The sequence below is a fragment of the Corvus hawaiiensis genome, chromosome 25 (genome assembly GCF_020740725.1).
Source record: "Corvus hawaiiensis isolate bCorHaw1 chromosome 25, bCorHaw1.pri.cur, whole genome shotgun sequence".
Taxonomy (NCBI): domain Eukaryota; kingdom Metazoa; phylum Chordata; class Aves; order Passeriformes; family Corvidae; genus Corvus; species Corvus hawaiiensis.
Genome location: NC_063237.1, coordinates 1,862,355 through 1,880,046, shown reverse-complemented (window position 1 = coordinate 1,880,046; position 17,692 = coordinate 1,862,355). Strand labels below are relative to the sequence as shown.

The 17,692-nt window shown below is 51.2% G+C and overlaps 1 protein-coding gene across 1 annotated transcript; it reads left to right on the top strand.

The window, feature by feature from the left end:
• Positions 1 to 43: 43 nt before the first annotated feature.
• DCPS (decapping enzyme, scavenger) lies at positions 44 to 16,377 on the top strand. The gene is made up of 6 exons (XM_048328745.1): positions 44 to 315; positions 1,413 to 1,581; positions 9,039 to 9,184; positions 11,738 to 11,851; positions 15,007 to 15,117; positions 15,919 to 16,377. The coding sequence occupies exons 1-6, from the start codon at positions 148 to 150 to the stop codon at positions 16,183 to 16,185; spliced, it is 975 nt and encodes a 324-aa protein (XP_048184702.1). The 5' UTR covers positions 44 to 147; the 3' UTR covers positions 16,186 to 16,377.
• The last annotated feature ends 1,315 nt before the right edge of the window (positions 16,378 to 17,692 follow it).

Sequence of the window (17,692 nt, the reverse complement as noted above, 5' to 3'; positions counted from 1 at the left end):
TTCCGTATTTTTGTTCTCAATCCCGGTTCGGGCGGTTTGTGGGAGAAGGAGCCGCGGAGCTGCGCGACCTCCGAGCCGCCAGGGGGCGCGGTTCCCCAGCGCTCCCCGAGGCGCCGCGCGTGCGCAGTGCAGGGGCGGGCGCGAACCATGGCGGAGGGCCCGCAGCCGAAGAGGAAGCGGGAGGAGGAGGAGGAGAAAAATGGCGGGGCCGCCGCTCCAGGCGGGGCCGCCGCCGCCTTCGCGCTGTCGGACCTGCGGGTGCGGCGCGTCCTGCGGGAGTCGGCGAGGGACAAAGTCGTGTTCCTGCACGCGGAGGTACCGGGGAGTGGGGGGGGGGACGGTCGCGCCTGCCGCCATTTTCCGCCGCTGAGGGCTTGGCCCCGCCCCCGGCGCCGCGCTCCGGGCAAGCCACGCCCCCCGGCGCCGCGGGTCCCGGTCACCCTCCGGTCATCCCGTCCCGGCCGGGTCCCGACCGGCTTTTCCAGCCTGGCGCTGCCCAAACCAGGCCAAGGAGGCGGCTGGAGACCTTATTGCAACCCTCTTTCTTGTTCGTATAATTTGGTGGTTTTGGATTCAAGCAAGCTGTTCGTGCTTGGTAGGTAGAGTGGCACTGGATTGCCAGCAGCACGCCGACTTTGGGACTGTAAAACAGCCGTTACAGGAAAATTTGTAGTAGCTCTTGGGATTGTCTGTGCATGGCGTGGGAAGCATGCAGCTGCCTCTGCTCCTGTCTCCTGAAGATGTGCATCCTAGCAGGAGATGAGGATTGGGAAGTCCCAGGCTGCTTCTTTGGTCTCGAGGCAATGGGTTGCTGCAGTAGCTGAGTTGGGTACAGACCTGCTCTGTCCTGTGAGCCTGACAGGGTTGGGAGCCCCGGGTGAGCCCTGTTGCTCTCCGCAGGTGGTGTGGTGAGGCCTCACCTGGGTCTTGTACAGACAGGAGTGATGTTGGGGGATGTTTCACACCCAGCACTGCCCAAAACCAGGAAGCTGAGGCCACGGGATCGGGGGCTGTGGTTCCTTGGAGCAGGGCAGCAGTAAGTGCCTCCTGCCCTAGAACTTGCTCCTTGACTATGATGCAAATCTCTATGCCTTCCTCTGCCCTCTTTCTGGGAAGTGTCAGAGATGAAATTGGTGCTGTGGGTCAGCAGGAAACCTGGAGCATCCGGGGAGGTGCACATGGACTGAGTCATTGCTCACATCCCCCGCTCCCCCAAAAACCACCTTTGTTCCTTGGTGGGGAGCAAATTCCTGCTGTACTTCCGGGCAAATGTGTGGTTTATTTTTGGAAGGGTGCCTGGCCTGCAAGGGGGTTTGGGCACGAGGACCAGGGTGCTACGAGGTGTCTGCCATGATCCCTGACCTCTAGCACCCATCTGTGTTTGCTGATGACTTTATCCATTCCTTTTCCAGAAGATTGGCCTCTCCGGAGAGGGCACAGATGCTGTAGTCATCCTGGAAAAGACTCCTTTCCAGGAGGAGAAGATCCCAGACCTGCTGAAGAAGCCCATGAACGCAGAGCTGCAGATGCGCAATGACATTTACTGCACGTTCTACCTGAGCCCTCCCCCGGAGCTGAGTGGTGAGTGCCTTCAGCCCCGCTCAGGGATCCTGGGAGGGCAGCTGGGATGCCAGGATATGGTTCCTGCCCACTCCAGAGGGGAGGATGCAGTGAGATGGGCAAGTGCCACTGCTGGACCTGGCTGCACTACCCCGGTTGTGGTTTGGTGACAGCAGCACACCTGGCCCAGGTGGGGAGGTCAGTGGGTTGTTCCGCACTGAAGGCAATGTCTTATCCCAAGGCTCTCAATGCTGCCCTGTTTTATGCCCTTTTCCCATGCCATGGACACGTGGCTCAGCTGATGAGGCACTGAATGGCCATGGCTTGATGACCTTGGTGTGAAGGTGCAGAAAGGCTCAGGGGTGTGAGGGCTCTCTGGGTGTTTGTCAGTGCTCTTACTTGGGTAAGAGCTGTCTCCTTCCGGAATGTTTCTCTTGAAAACAGTCTGCAGGGCACATGCAGCTGCTTCTCATCCCAGGGTGGCATCTCATGGGCTTTCTTGTCACCTGCTAAGGACAGGCAGCTTGTGTTTGGGGGAGGATTTGAATGCTGGGGCAGATGAGCCCCATCTCCCTGCTGATTTCACACATCTGTGTGTTATAAAACTCTGTTAATAAACCAAGTATGACAAGGACAGATGGGCAGGTTGGGGAACTGCAGTGGAAGGTTCTTGCCCTGCAGAGGGGACTCTGGTCCCAGTGGAAAGGCGTCCTGCCATGGTGGTGCTCTCCAGCTGCCACTGGAAAGCAGGGCTGGTCTTTGGGCCCTTCAGTTTAATCACAGAGTCCCAGACTGTTTTGGGTTGGAAGGGACCCTAAAGCTCGTCTTGTTCCAACCCCCTGCCATGGGCAGCGACATGTCCACTATCCCAGGTTGCTCCAAGCCCCATCCAGCCTGGCCTTGGACACCTCCAGGGATCCAGGGGCAGCCCCAGCTGCTCTGGGCACCCTGTGCCAGGGCCTGCCCACCCTCACAGGGAGCAATTCCTTCCCAGTATCCCATCTAACCCTGCCCTTTGGTAGTGTGAAGCCATTCCTCCTTGTCCTGTCCCTCCAGACCCTTATCCCATGTCCCTCTCCATCTCTCTTGGGGGCCCTTTAGACACTGGAAGTGGCTCTGAGTTCTCTCCAGGCCTTTCTCTTCTCCAGGTGAACACCCCCAGCTCTCCCAGCCTGGCTTCAGAGCAGAGCTGCTCCAATGCTCAGCATCTCCATGGCCTCCTCTGACTTGCTCCAGTGGTGCCATGTTCTGCCTGTGCTGAGAACCTCAGAGCTGGAGGCAGCTCTCCAGGTGGGGGCTCACCTGAGTGGAGCAGAACCACCTTCCACAATTAATTCCGCATGAATGCTGGTATATGTTTAAATTCTGGAAATGCAGTGATAAGTTCCATGTCAACGCTTCCATAAACACAGTAGCAGCCAAACAGGTTTAATAGAGTCAAAATTAATCTGAGTGCCTTAAGTAAGATGTTGTTGCAGTCTCAAGTTAAATTTGCAGGATATTTGATGTGCCTTCCCAAAAATGCTCTTGTTTTAGCTCTGTTCCCAGGGTGTAGGAGGAAGTACTGTCTGGATTTGTCAGCTTGAGTTGTGCGAAATTCCTTTTCTCCTGTGAAGGACTTAAAATTAAAGGTTTTGTTGTTACAGTGAGCTTCAGTCTGAGGAAAACACTGGGCACGGGCATTGTTGGAAGACATTAAAGCTCCTCTTTCTTAGCTGGGAAAGCTCCTGCTTGGGCACCTGCTGTGTTCCAGCCCGGCGGGAGTTGCAGTGATTCCCACGAGGTGGCATTGCAAGACTGAAATCCCCTGGGCTGTGCCCAGCTCAGCTGTGCCGACCTTTGCCTTCCTTGCAGCACTTTGCTGCAGCGCTGTGTGACTCCACATTACTCTGAGAACAGAATTCCTTATTTTATTTAAGGTTTATGCGAGGTGCAAAACCCCTCCTGCGTGTTTGAATGGGGAAGAAGCCTCTGGCTTTCTCCTGCCAAGCTTTATCTTTTTAATGACTTGTAAATCCGTCTTTAAAAGGTAAGTTTTTGCTGTGATATTACCCAGTGGTGCATCTTTGTTTCCCCCCTCTCCTTGGCACCCCTCATCTCGCTCTGCATGCTGAGCAGCCCCAAGCATGAGATCAGGAGGGGGCTGTAGACCCTGGAGCTGCTGTCCAGGCTTCCCGAGTTGGAGTGGAGAGCAAGGAGGCTTCTTCTTTTGAAGCACTTAGCAGCAAATAGCTGTTCAGCGGGCACATTGCATGAGCTGCTGGTGGGCAGCTGGGCTGGCACCGGGGAAACAGCCGTGTGTGTCAGGAGAGGAAGGAAATTACCCTGAGTCACGGCCCAAGGACGTAATTGATATGAGGAATGTAGCTTAAAAACCTAAACAGGAGGAATTGCCTGTAAAGCTGCAGTCAAGGTTTGACTGATCTGGGGTGTTGAGTGATAATGTGGAGACTCAGGGAGCCCTTGCACAGGGTCTTGTTGGCCCCTTGGTTGCAGGGTTGGACTTACAGGGTTTTATCTCCTGGTCCTTGCAAGTTTACACTTGGGTATAAGATACAGTAAAATATCTTGTAGAAAAGGCTAGACTTTGGTGTTAAGCAGTTCATGGAACAGTCCTGTGGTATGTGATGAAGGAGTTCACCTGGGGGATTTCACAGCATGCTGGGCAGTTGAGCCCTGCCACTCTCACCCTCTTGCTTTCTGAGGTAAGACAGACCTTGAGACAGAGGAAGCGGTGACTGCAGGTGACTTGTGCTGATGCCGTGAGGAGCTGCCTCCAGAGGGTGTTTCTCAATGCTGCCTCTGTGCTCCCAAGCCCGTGGGGCTCTTCATTCAGCTGGAGTATCTTACAGCTGGAAGCGGACACTTCCTGCACTCTTTCCCCACCTCTGCATTGAAGAGAGTCGGGTGCTGCTCCCTCTGCGCAGTCAAACCGGCACAGGCCCCGTGTGATGATGACTTGTTTGTGTGGTGACACAGGGAAAGGGAGGCCAAAGCATGTTACTTGAGCAAATGACTCTGCTTTGACCTCGGAAAAGACATTTCACTGTGATGAGATTTTTAGATTTGGGAGCACACTGGAGTGAAGGCAGCACCAGATGAGTCTTACTCATCTCATTGATTTTAATGCACCTGTCAAGGCTAAAATGGGAAATAACTTTTGCAAACAAGCCAGTAATGATCAGAGTTTCTCTGAAGGGCAACCCAAACCCCTGGAGTAAGGAGAGGGGACTTTGTGAATTTGTGGGGAGTAGTGTGTCGGAGCTGATGTGACTGTGCTGCTAGCAGAGGCAAGCATGTGTAACTTATTTTAAGGCCACTTTCTGGATGTTGTCTTGATTTAAGAGGCAGCTTCAGCCTAGATGTGAGAGGAATCTCCAGCCTTGGCTTTCCCCTGCAGGGAGGGCAAAGGCTGATTTTACAGAAAGGGAAACACCTTCCTTGTGCCAAAGGTTGGATTGCAAAAGGCAGATGGTTCAATATCCATGTTCCCTGATAACATCCAGTTCCTCACACCCATTTGCCAAGGAGAGCTTGATGTTTATGGCAAAAAGCAGCCTCTTCATGCCTGGCTGCTGTGGGACTATGCTTCTCCAAAGCTGTGCTGGTGTGATTTAAAGGCTCTTATCAGTCCTCTAAGGAGTCTTTGCTCCTTGGCTGCAGGCTGAAGCTTATTAGAAACATCTTAAAACAAGCACAATGGGAGAAGCTCTGGCTCCATGGCTCCAACAAGGGGTGGAGAAATTGTGGGAAAAATGAGAGCGTGTGGAAGGAAAGTTTTCAGTCATGCAGGAAGCAATCCATGTCTCAAAAAGAGTCTGGTTTCAGGCAGCGAGGAGCTGGAGAAACATGCAGGAGCTGCAGTGGGAAGGCTGGTTCTTCTCCCTGTGTTTCTGTGCTCTGGCTGCCTCTGGGGTTTGCCCAGCCAAGAAAACTTCCTGCATTTGCACTTAAATAAAAAGCTTGAGCCTGAAGCTGTGGGAGCATGTGGGGTGGTTTGGAGGATGGTGGGGGGTGTCATTGTGCTTTGCTCTGTGTTTTGCAGCGGTGGTAAACTGCAACTTTCCTCTTTGCAGTCCCTGTTGCAGCTAAAGTCCACTGAGCCCCCCAAGTCCTCCTGGGATAAGCCCCAGGGGCCAGGCAGCCTTGGCTGAGTCCCTGGCAGCATGCTTGGCTTGCCCTGGCATGTGCTGGCCTTGGAGACTGTGAGCTCTTGCAGGCTTTATCCTTTGCAGCTTTAATTCATTCACTAAAGAGAGCCCCAGCTGTCTGGGACAAAGCCATGGGTGTACCTGGCTGGGGTTCGGTTGGAATCCGGTGTTCCCGTGTGATCCTTGTGCAGTTGTGATCCTAAAACCAAACAAACTGTTTGCAGCAGGGGAGTTGTGTGTTAGTATATTTAATTATATATTTAGTTAGGGCTGTGTCCAAGGCACTGTCTTCCCACCTAATGATGGGAAGACAGCCCAGAGCAGGATGCAGCAGGAACAAGGCTTGGAGAGGGAAAAGAAACCTGCAAGAGTGCAAATATTGACATATCTGTTGTTCCGTGGCCTTGGCACTTTCCTGCACCTGATGGTCAGGTTGATTAGGGAGGTTATAAACCAAAGCTCAGCTTCCTGCTAGCAAAGAGAGGAAAAAGCACCCCTGCCCAAAAGGAGAAATAGGTTGTGCCTGCCCTGTGTGCTTCTCCTGGCTCCCTGGCAGGGTTAAATCTGTCTAAAACAGTCTGGCAGTAGGTGTTAATGCTGCAGTGGGGTGGAAGAAGAGAGTGTGAGGCCTCTCCTCACTGATGTACTGAGCTGGAGGGGGATTTTGGCAGAGCCTGGGGACAGTGCGGCACAGAAGGAGATGAGGCGTCATTAGTGAGCTCAGAGTGTCCTTTCCTACATGCACGAGCTCTCTCTGCTCGTGTTTTGTCCTCTCCTCCTGGAAACAGCAGCTTACAGCCCTTTTTCCCTTAAGTTCCTCAAATGGTAGTTGATTTTTCTTGTGTCTTTGATTGTGTTTTCCTCTCTTGTTTTTAGCAGGAGAGGGGAGAAGTGTGTGTGTCTGGTCAATCTGAGCCTCCTTTTCTCCTGGGCACTTTCCCAGTACTGTGGTGCTTCCCCTCAAATGCCCCTCGTAGAGTGACCAGCCTGGACAGATGTTCTCTGCCTCCTGCTCATCCAGCTTCCTTTAGTTAAACCTCCTGGCTTTTTATAACCTCCAGTTAGTTGATGGTCAGTCCTCTCTTCCAGAACAAACCGCAGATGCTCCGTGGTGGCCTCGGGCCGGCGTTCAGGAACAGCCTGGCTGCTGTGACTCACATGTGAGCAGAGACAATCCCTGATGCTTCAGCCAGCTTAGAAACCCACATCACGTGTCCAGCGGTTCCGTACCCCAGTTTCCAGGCCAGGGCAGGTTTTGGGTGCCCCACGGCCTACGTGCTGCTCTGGTGCACACGGAGCCTGTCAGGAGCAGACTTGGAAACCGGAGTGTTGCCATGTGCCAGTGCTGGAAAGATTTCAGGGCGAGCCTGGTCTCGCTGTGGATGTTTCCTGCAGCCGAGCCCAGGCTCAGCTGTGACTTTGCATCCTATGTGTGGCTCCTAAGGACTGTCAGGCTCTGAGCAGGTATCAAACAGCCTCTCTGGCTGCAGTGATTGATGCTAATTAGCATCGCTGGGACATTTTGGGGTTGATGAGACCTTCAGAAGGGAAATAATCGTAAGTGAACCACAGCCTCTCCCCTGCCTCGTCTTCCAAACATCTGCTCAGCTGCAGCTGCACATGAAGGAGTTCTATGATCTCTCATTTAAAGCACCCTGAGTTCTCTCCCCACCATGAGGAGCCACCCCCAAATTGGGGAGGTGCCAGGGAAGCCATTATGGGTCCCCTGCACCCCCACGCACTGTGGTTATCACCACCCAGCACTGAGGGGCTTCTGCTGCAGACCTTGCTCTATTTTTGGGGTATAAAATCAAATTGTGGAAGTTTCAGCCTGAGGCTGGCTGTGGTATTTTATCTTTTGCCTTTTTTGTTTTCTCCCCAGTGCTTTGCTGATCTTTTTAAGTGAGGAGAGCTACAGCCTTGTCTTTTTTTCTTTGGTATTACATCATCCTGCTAGAAGTGCTAATTGAGTCCTGGAAAACAATCTTGTTTGAACATGTGTATGGTGGGAATCAGACCAGACTGCCCTTGTGGTTTGCATTTTCATATTTCATGTTACCAGCATTTTCCTGTGGATTTCATTAAGCTGGGTTTGGCATGGAATGAAAAGGCAGAGTCTCTCAGATTGTGCAGTGCTGACCTTAAAAAAACAGAAAGCAGAAAACTAAAAAAGACTGAGACCATCCTAAATCCTGGCTCTGGGAACAAATAGGTGTTTGTATTCAGAGTCTAGCTAGCCTATATACAAGCTTAAGGCCTGAAGCACAACTTTGGTGCCCTGGTACTTGTGCAGCCCATGGTTTTCTGTGGCAGACCCTGGGCACAGCCTGCAGTGTTCGCAGTGCCCCGGCCACTCGCCTCAGTCTGGTCTGCCTGGGGTTTGCCCAGGCTTGTGGGGCTTTTCTCCTTCCTGCACTGATGTTCATAGCAGCTCTGTGTCAGCTGGGAAGGCAGAGACACTCCTGTGCCCTTGGAGCACCTTGGAGTTGTGGCAGGCTCTGTATTGCACATCCAGTCTTGGCCAAAGAGGGATGTTTCCTGAGTGTTTTAGCCCTGTGGGTAGGATTTACTGCTGCCGACATCAGAGCTGCCAGGTTGACAAGGTGAGCACTTGCATCCTGTTTAATGCCACAGAAATTGCACGGCAATGTTCTGATCTCAGGCAAACAGAAAATGGTTTTTTTGCCAGGGTAAATGGTGAAATGCTTTTTGTGGGCATGGGGTCACTCAGCCCTCTTCTCTCAGCTCATCTTGAGCTGTGTTGACCTACCAGCTCACATTGTTTGCTCTGGATCTGTCCCTGTGCCCTTGGCTTCTTTGCCTCCTGCACTTGGGGCTTGAGGCCAAGCACTCTGACTGAGCTCTGGGAAGGAGCTGCTCCTTGGAGTTCATCTGGGTTTGTGGCTGGATGATGTAGCTGGGTGCGTCCTGTGAGCTTTGGATTTAAGTGTGAGGAAGATGTGTCCCTGTCCCTGGGGTCGTGTTTCTGTCCTGGTTGTTGACTGCACATGAACACTGCCCTGGGAGCCCCACCTCTGCCCCGATGTTGCTAATAGGCCTGAAAGAGCGAGTGTGGAAAAACTCAGACAGCAAACTCCTCCACCTGAGCTGGAAAGACAGGCCATGGCTGTGCTGTTGGCTTTTTCTTCCTCCAGAAAAGCACCAGCAGCATGGGAGGTTAAAGCACTTGTTTGCTTTCCATGTCCATTCTCCCTCACCCTCTCTTTGAAATGTCTTAGTGTGGCATTTTTTGGAAGGGCAGACAGATTTGTTGGGGACTGAAAGAAGCAATGTGGGTGGTAACTCAGCTGATGTGTTTGTTCCTAGAGATCAAAGCCACGGTGGTTTACCCTGCCACGGAGAAACACATCCAGAAATATCTCCGGCAGGAAGTGCACCTCATCCGTGAAACCTGGGAGGATTACAAGAACATAACCCTGCCCTTCATCCAGTCCCAGAGCTTCAGCATCCAGGTACGGGTACCAGCCCCTCTCCTGCAGACACGGACATCTTTGGTCTCCTCTGTCAAAACACTGTGCTGTCAGAAGCCGCCTCTGAAGCTCCGGCTGGAGAGTTGGGAGTGTTCTGCCCCATCTCCCTGCTGGTTGTGTTGTCAGCTCCATGGTGCTGTCCCCTCCTACTTGGTTGGCTGGGACATCCTTTTCCAGCTTTGTAGAAAAACATTTGCCTTGGAGCTGTACTCCAAGATGCCTTTCCCAAGGTTTCTGGAGGAACTCTTGACTTTTTTTCTCCTGTCCAGGGGTGGCTTCCTGGGTGTTGGTGCTGTTCAGTGGGCTTCTTAGGAGTCTCTGGGTTGCTGTGGAAATGGAAAAGCACTGATTCCTGCATCACAACTCCTCCTGCCATGCCTCCTGCAGTTCAGCTCCTCAGTCCATATTCCATGTGGTGAAACTGTTGCTTTGTGTCCTACTTGCCCCAGGCAGCCCCAGCTTTTTCCTTGGTTTTATCCTTTTTTGACTGTTCCCCTCCCTTTCTCCTTTTTAGAGACCAAAGGAATACAAGTCTGTAGGGATTGATTCATGCCAGCCTTTGCAGAAGGGGGAATAAACCAAAACCTGGGGCTGCTGAGGCTCTCCATTAAGAATAATTTCCCAAAACTAACCAGGAGCCTTGGATGCGCCCCTCTTCCCCCATCTTTCCTGCTGCCTTAAACTGCAGCGTTTATTAGCTGGAGAAGGGCATGTGCATGTTTCCACCAGGCCTGCATGGAATATTTTCTCTGTGCTTTTGCTCCCAAATCTCTTGAGTTTCCTGGTGTAGCAGCTGCCTTCAGGAATTGCAGGAGCTCTCACTCTGCCTCTTCCCCCAAATGGTTGTGAGCTGATTTCAGTCCATGGAAACGTTCCTGGTGACCATCAGGAGCATCTGCTGAGGAATCATGGTCAGCATGGTCAGTCCTTGACCTCTGGGATTAGATAATGCTGTTCCTTGTCTTTATCCAACTGGTTTTGCTGAGTGGAAGGGGAAATGTGAAGGGTGACAGAAATACCAGGAGACTACAGAGGCGTCTGTGTTTCCTGCTGGAGGATACAAAGTGTGGATGCTTTCAGGACAATGGTTTTATTGTGGTGCCAGTCCCTGGACATGTGTTCTGCTTGCTGGGCTTGTGCTGGGAGCAGCAGGAGCAGTCAGCCAAGGACCTGCCCATCACGAGGCAGCCTTGGGTTTAAAGTTCAGCTCATCTGATCAGCGAACTTACTTAGGGCACTGATAGCTTGGCACTTGTGATCAGAGCAGGCATAAAAACCCCAGCAAAAGGCAAATGTCCATTTTTTGCTGAGCTTCCTGCTGAAGTTTCCCCCAAACCAGCACACAGGGTTACAGAGCAGAGTGAGGTTGTGCTGTGCTTTCCAGAATCACTTGAAGAATCCAATCTCTAAGATGATGCTAAGAAGAAAAGAGCAGTTTAAGCAAAAAATCCCAGACCAAGGGAAGAGAAGTTGTTTTTTCCCTCCAGATATATTCAGGTCAGTTGACAGTGATCCTAAGTGTTGATTAGATTAATTAAACTCTTGATGGACTTCCCCAGAAGTGTCTGGTGTGCACAGCACCGCCAGCCCAGCTCATTCAGTGTATTTGTGAAATTGGCTGCACCTTCCCTACCCACCTGGGGCAACCAGAATATTTCAGACCTATATTTGGTGGGGAAAATGATGTTTCCAAACATTTTCAGCTTCCAAGCTTTAGCAATTTCCTGCTGTCTTGTGTTACCTTCCAGGGACCTGGCTGAAGACTCCCTTGCCAGTCCAGTACTTAAGCTGGGCTTAACCCAGAGCATAACACGCATTTTGGAGGTGTAAAAAAGGGTGCTGGAGCTGAGGCTGGGAGCCAGGGGAGAGCAAAGATGCTTTTCTCTGGTCTTACTCTGTCACTTATCCCTGGTGTCTTCCATTTCCATAACTCTTCTCTGAATGGTGCTTTGCCTTGCAGGAGGAGCGCGGGGGGATAACCAGAGCAGGGATTACAGGCAGGCTGGAGGCTGGAACCTTAAGTATGGAAGAAGAAGAGTGGTGAGCTGTTTTCTAATCAGTCAGGGAGCCAAGAGACATGCATTGCCCAAATAAACACAGGCCTTTCGTATCCCTGGAGTGAGCTGCCAGCAGCCAGAGCCACATCCAACTCTGCTCCTTCCTCTTTGAATAAGGAACAAAATCAGCCAGTTTCCCTTCCCAGACTTGGTTGTAAAGATTTTGCTGCAGCTTGGGAGGTAAAAAAGGTGTAAACAGCCCCATGGTGTTGCAAGAGGAGTGTGCTGAGCCCCACAAGAGTTGGGTTCCGCTGCTTTTTACTGAAGTGCTCATAATATTCTGGAGATTGTTGGTTGTTGAAGTGTTTTATGGCTAATTAATTACAAATTATTTGATCTTCTTAAAATAAAATTGGCGGTTTTTTTATATATTCTAGTTGCAGAGAACGTGCAGTAATCCATGAGCTTGGGCTAAATGCATCTGAGATGTTGGTTTTTTATTCTCTGCTGTTTTATAAATCACGTGTTTCTCTTTCAGTGGGTGTATAATATCCTGGAGAAAAAAGCTGAGGCTGATCGAATCGTCCATGAAAACCCAGATCCTTCCAATGGCTTTGTTCTGGTTCCAGATTTAAAGTGGAATCAGAACCAGGTTGGTTTGCTCCTCTAATGCTGCCTGTCTGAAGGTAACCCAGAGGAAATGTCCACTTCCAGACTCCTAAGAGCACCTTGAGAGTCTGAGTAGGTGCCTGTGTCCTTCTGTGCTCGCTGCTGTTAGTGATGACTTGCCAGGGCCCTTTGGCCACCACGAGGTGACTGGGGGTGCTGCACACCCGGGCTGTTCTCTCTGAGATGCATTTATTAGGTTCACTTTCACTTTTCTGTATCAGCCCAAATGTTGTCAGGATGTGTTTGAACCGAAATCCTGCGTATTTGTTCTGCTGAACTTGTCTGGGTTGTTTTTTTTGTTTTTTTGTTTTTTGTTTTTTTTTTTTTTTTTGCAAGCCTTGACTTGAGGTGCAAACCAGGCAGCTGTGTTGTCCTTTGGTTGCTGCAATTAACTCTCCTCCACAGTGTTAAACAGATGGTTGTTGGCTCACGAGCAGCTGCTTTACCCCTTGTGGGAGTGGCCACTTGGTGAAAGTGATTTTTAAGACCAGGCTGTATTCCTAAATTGAGAATTATTCCTTGGGCTCCGCCTCCCTTTCACGCTGTAAGTTTGGGGAGGTGAAACTCCATAAACACACCCCTCTCTTGAAGCTGGTGGCGTCAAAAAAAGTCCCCATTGTGTTTCTGATCCTCATATGCTTCTGCAGGGGGCATGTGGGGAGACTTGCTGCATGATTAAGACTTAGGAATGGAAACTAAAACTTGAGAAAATGGGAACACAAGCCTGCTGGTGGGCAGCACCATCCTGGATGTCTGTGCAGGGAGCAGCAGTTTGTGGTGCAGAGCTGAGTTGCCTCGGGGAGTCACTGCAGGGTAGTGTCTGCTCCCCGTGAATCCCTTGCACGTCAGCTACTCCAAAAATCCCCTGTCAAGTGGTGATGGGGTAACTAAGCTCGAATTTCCACTTGGTCACCAGAGGCACAACCTTCTTCCTGATGAGATTTTGCATGGGGATATGTGTCCAACTTGCAGGATGTGCCCTCTTCACTGCTCTCCCAGTGGGGCAGTACTTAGGGATCCTAAAACATGCTGCATGTTGTCCCTTTCCTGGCTGTGAGCAAAGCCTCGGTGGAAATCCTTGAGTGCTGCAACCAAACTTTGCAGCTCACATCGGGATCGGGCTAAAATCGTAGATGGGCTAAAATTTGTGCTTTGGCTTTCTCCAGAGACCTGCTGCATCCACATCTCCCAGCTGGCATGGTCAGGACGTGCCTCAGTAGCAGGATTTGTTCTTTGGGGAGGTTTCCCCATGTTCCCATCGGCTCTTAGAATGCTGAACAGGATCTTCTGGACTTCTCCACAGCTGCACCCCAGTCATCCCTGGAGCTATCTGGGCCCTTTGCACTGCCGATCTCCTTCGCAGGCAGGCGAGACAGCATCCCAGGAATGGTTGTCAGCTCTGCCTTTGAGCCAAGGAATTTCTTCTTGGCTGTGGGTGGCACTGAGCCAGAGCTGATCCTGACAGCCCCAGGGCTGCCCAGGAGCACCAGTTCCTTCTGCCACATCTCACCTGGCAGGCAAGGCTGCTGATGGAATCAGGGAAGTGAGATGCAGCTCCCAGCAGGACTCTCAGAGCCCTCCCTCAGCAGTCCTTTCAGCAGTGTGGCCTCGCACTCCTTTAGTCCCTGGCCCACAAATCCTGTGAATTCACCTGCAGTTATTTCAGGCTAATGGATAGGGGGAGATTTTCTCTTTAGCACTGTGAAATCTGCCATCCTTCTGCATGCTGCTGCCCAACCTTGACAGTGGTTTGAGTTGGTTTTTTGGGGTGTTTTTTAATTTTTTTTTTTTTAATTTTTTTGTGTGTTTTTTTTTCTTCCACAACTTTTGAGTTGGTTTCAAATCTGCAGGAGCCCTGAGGCATTGCCTGAAGCAATGCCTGGCATGACATCATTCCAGGCCTTTTTAGCAACAGGCTTATTTGTTTCAAACAGCAACATGCAGATGTTGTTCTAAGGAGAAGAGCTGTTTGCTTTTCCTCCCACCAGCCAGCCCGGAGCCAAAGAGCACAAGCTGATACACCGTCTTTTTCTGGGGCTGTGCATGGGAATCAAATGGAACCATGAGCTGGCTGGATGCAGGAACAGCTCTGTGCTTCAAGAGACCTGTGAAGGGTCCTGAGAGCATCCTTTGACACAAGTATCACTTTCCACAGAGCTGCATTGGGTTTCTCACAGCCCTGAAGAGATCAGCTGGGTCTCAGTATATCCAAACCCTTTGCTTTCCTGTGTTTATGTTAGAAAGTCATTAACTGAGCTGAAGGAGACTGGGATTTTTATTTTTATTTTTTTAAAGTGTGATGACCCACAACTTTTTGTTTAACTTTGTGTTAAACATTATTAAATACTGTTAAACACTGAAAGTGCTGAGTGCTTTGGGGGAGGCCAAAGGTTTGTCTCAGAGCTGCTCAAGGGACACACTTTCACTGCCCTGGATTTGTACAGTGACCAGTTAGGTCTTGAAAATTGTTATTAACAGAACTGATGTGACTCAAAAGTGGCCAGCTGTTTGCACAGTGGAAAAGTAAAGAGCTTATCAATGGGAAAAATTTTCAGTTTTGGCAGCTGTGGTCCACTGTAAATCCTCGTCTGAGCATGCTGCAGGTCAACCATCATTGAGAAGCCTGTGGGGTGTGCATGGGGGGTGCTGGCAGACCCCAGGCTCCTGGCTGGGGCTTTGGTGACCCCACATATCTGAGTGGGTGCCTGTACATGGTCTCCAGCCTCAGTCACACAGAGAAGGCATGTTTGAGGTGCTCAGGGGTGTTTGAAGGTGGAAGAGCAGCACTGAGCATGGTGCTCACAGTACGAGAGGGCTGGTGACTCCATCTGCCTCTAAAGCTGAGAAGGTATTTGTGATCCCACTGTTAATGGATTGGGATGAGGCTGTTCTGGTCATTTCTGGACAAAACCCAGTTTCTCCAGCAATGATGCTTTGAGGTGCAGTGGGATTGTGGGTGAGCACATCCCACAGTGGGAAATTCAGCCCAGTGTGGGTGTTGAGGACAAGCATCCCTGTATGGCACAAGAATCCCTATATAACAGCCTGGGAAGCTGTGAATGGTGTGTCAGGTCCAAAGTGCTGCTGCCTCCACGTGCTCTTTCTGTGCCCTTTCATCCCCATGCTGTGTCTCTGCAGCTCGATGACCTGTACCTGATTGCCCTTGTGCATCGCCGGGAGATCAAGTCTCTGAGGGATCTCACGGCCGAGCACCTCCCGCTGCTGAGGAACGTCCTGCAGGAAGGGAAGGTGAGCGTGAGGCTGGTCCCATGCTGCTGTCCTGGCCAGGGAGAGCTCGGCTGCCTCTGCAAAGGCACTCTGTGGGTTTTCTGGCACAGCATCTGCCTGGGGGACCGCTCATCTGGAGATATTAAATCAAGAAACAGGGCTGTGTTTCCCTCTCTGGTTCCTGCTCTCCATCAGCACCTTCCCCAGATCATGCCACATCCAGGTGCTTTAGGGATGCTCCATACTTCCCGTGAGCACTGAGCTCCTCGTTTTAACAACCCCATCCCAACCCCTTGCCTGTTCTCACCGGCTGATGTGATTTTCCACAGGGTGTGTTTGGGAGATGGATGTGCAGTAGCTTCTCCTTCCTTCACTGCGTTAGAATTTGGAAAGTAATTGCACTGGGGAAAGTGGGAGATTAATTAAGAGATTAGCTGGGGGATTGCAGCGAGCGGAGCTGGCGTGCCGGAGTTCGCTGTTGCTGTTTATAGCTTTAATTACGCTGGCTGGTAATGGATCTCTGATACTTTTCCAATGAGTTGGAGTGATAAGGGTGAAAGGGAAAATGATATGGGTAGATAGGACATCCCATCATGGAGAGATAAAAGTGGGGCAACCGGGGGGACTCGCTCTGTCCCCGCAGAGGCTGAAATGGAGGGTGGGGAAGAGAGCTCTGGCGTTCCAAACTTCCCCCTCTCCCTTGCTGTGAGGAAGCAGAAATGCCTTTTACCTTTCCCTGTGCCTTTCCTGCCATGCAGGGATGCTCTTTTCCATCCATTCCGAGGTTTTGCCAGTCCTTAGCTCTCCGTTTCCCCTCCACAGGAGGCCATAGCGAAGCGCTTCGGCGTGCCCGGCTCCCAGCTGCGGATCTACCTGCACTACCAGCCCTCCTACCACCACCTGCACGTGCATTTCACTGCCCTGGGCTATGACGCGCCAGGCAGCTCCGTGGAGAGAGCCCATCTGCTGGCCAATGTCATCGACAACCTGGCCACGGACTCCACGTACTACCAGAAACGGGCTCTGACCTTCCCCCTGCGGGCTGACGAACCCCTGTTTAAGAAATTCCAGGAGGCAGGGAAAGTGTGAGGAGGCACAGAGGTGCTTTTGTATAATTTTTTTTTTTCTAATAAATACCCATTTTCGGGCTTTTTTTTTCAAGGTTGTGTTCCTTTTATGTTTTTTTAACTCTGTTTTTGTACAAGATGGGGCTGATGATCCTTTGCTATGGAAACCGTGTTGTCTGTTCAAGTCCATTAAAAACAACATGGATTGAATAAACCCCTTTGAGTGTGCTGGATTTTACCTCTGACTGGGCACCTTTGGGATGCGGTGAGCAGAGGGGTTTGGGCAGGAGTGGCTGTGTGTATCCATCTTTTCCACCTGTCCCCACCTGTCAGCCCAACCAGGGTAGCAGGTAGATGGAGAGGTCCAAAAAAACCCCGCTGATTTCAGAAAGCTTCATGTATTTCCTCCAGATTTACCCCTGGGAGTGGGATTGCAGCTTTCTTGAGCAGGGAGGGGTGCCTGTCTCCCAAAGAACTCCAGTGACTAACCCGAGTCCTCGCCCTTCCTGTCTGGCTGTGTGCAGACAAGCACTGTGTGCTGCCCGATCCCCCATCACCCCTCTGCTGCTCCTTAATCATCTGTGTCTGAAACAGTCCCTTTCTGACAGAGGCTGCTTAAGGTTTTGCAAGGATTATGGGTTAAAGCCCCCCCCCCAAAAAAATAATAGCGCTCTTCCTTCTGCCAAGGTGGTGGCAGGACCGAAAAAGTGCCAGGACTTGGATTCAGTGATCCGTTGTGGTGGAAAACCCAATTTCTCTGGATGCAGGGAACTTGCTTGGCCACCCAGCCACTGGTTCCCTGGCAGCTTCTTCACCGAGCACCAGCCTCTGAAAACTTCATGAGTTCTTGGTGCCAAAAAGGGCTCTGGTTTCTGGTTGGTAACCAGGGATGTAATTGCAGGAATCATCTCTCTGGTACCCCAGTTCTTTGTTCCTTTCCACACCCTGAGCTCTAAGAGGGGTTTTTTTTGCTGATGGGGGAAAACCCAGATGTGATTGATTTTTTTTCCAGGCTGCTGGAGCTGGCTGGAGTGAAGTGGCATCACTGGAGCTGCCCCGGGGCTCTGCTCAGCTCATCCCATTTACAAATATTCAGGTCAGGCACCTCCCTGATGCCTTTTAGCAGCAGGGAGAGGCAGAGCAGCTGGGTGCAGCCACCTTCCCTTATTTCTCTGCAGAAATTCCCATTTCCTGGGTTAATGGTTGGGCTTGATGATCTTAGAGGTATTTTCCAAATTATTCTTGGAGTCTAGAAGTGCAATCCATAGCAAGAAAGCTGCAATGATCTGCGGTGGGAGCCTTTCCCTCTTGCTTCAGCTCCACCCACCTCCTGAGCAGAGCAGATCAGGCCTGTTGATTTGGGGAGCTTTAGGATCTGGACATGGGCAGGGGGGTTGCTTGTCCCAGGGCTCTCCCCTTCCCTAGGTTTTAAATTGCTAAAAGACAGGGATGAATTTTTTTCCACACCAAAGCATTTTCTCTGCCAAGAGGGAGCTTGGTCTCCTTTGGTGAGGGAACATCCCAGTTTT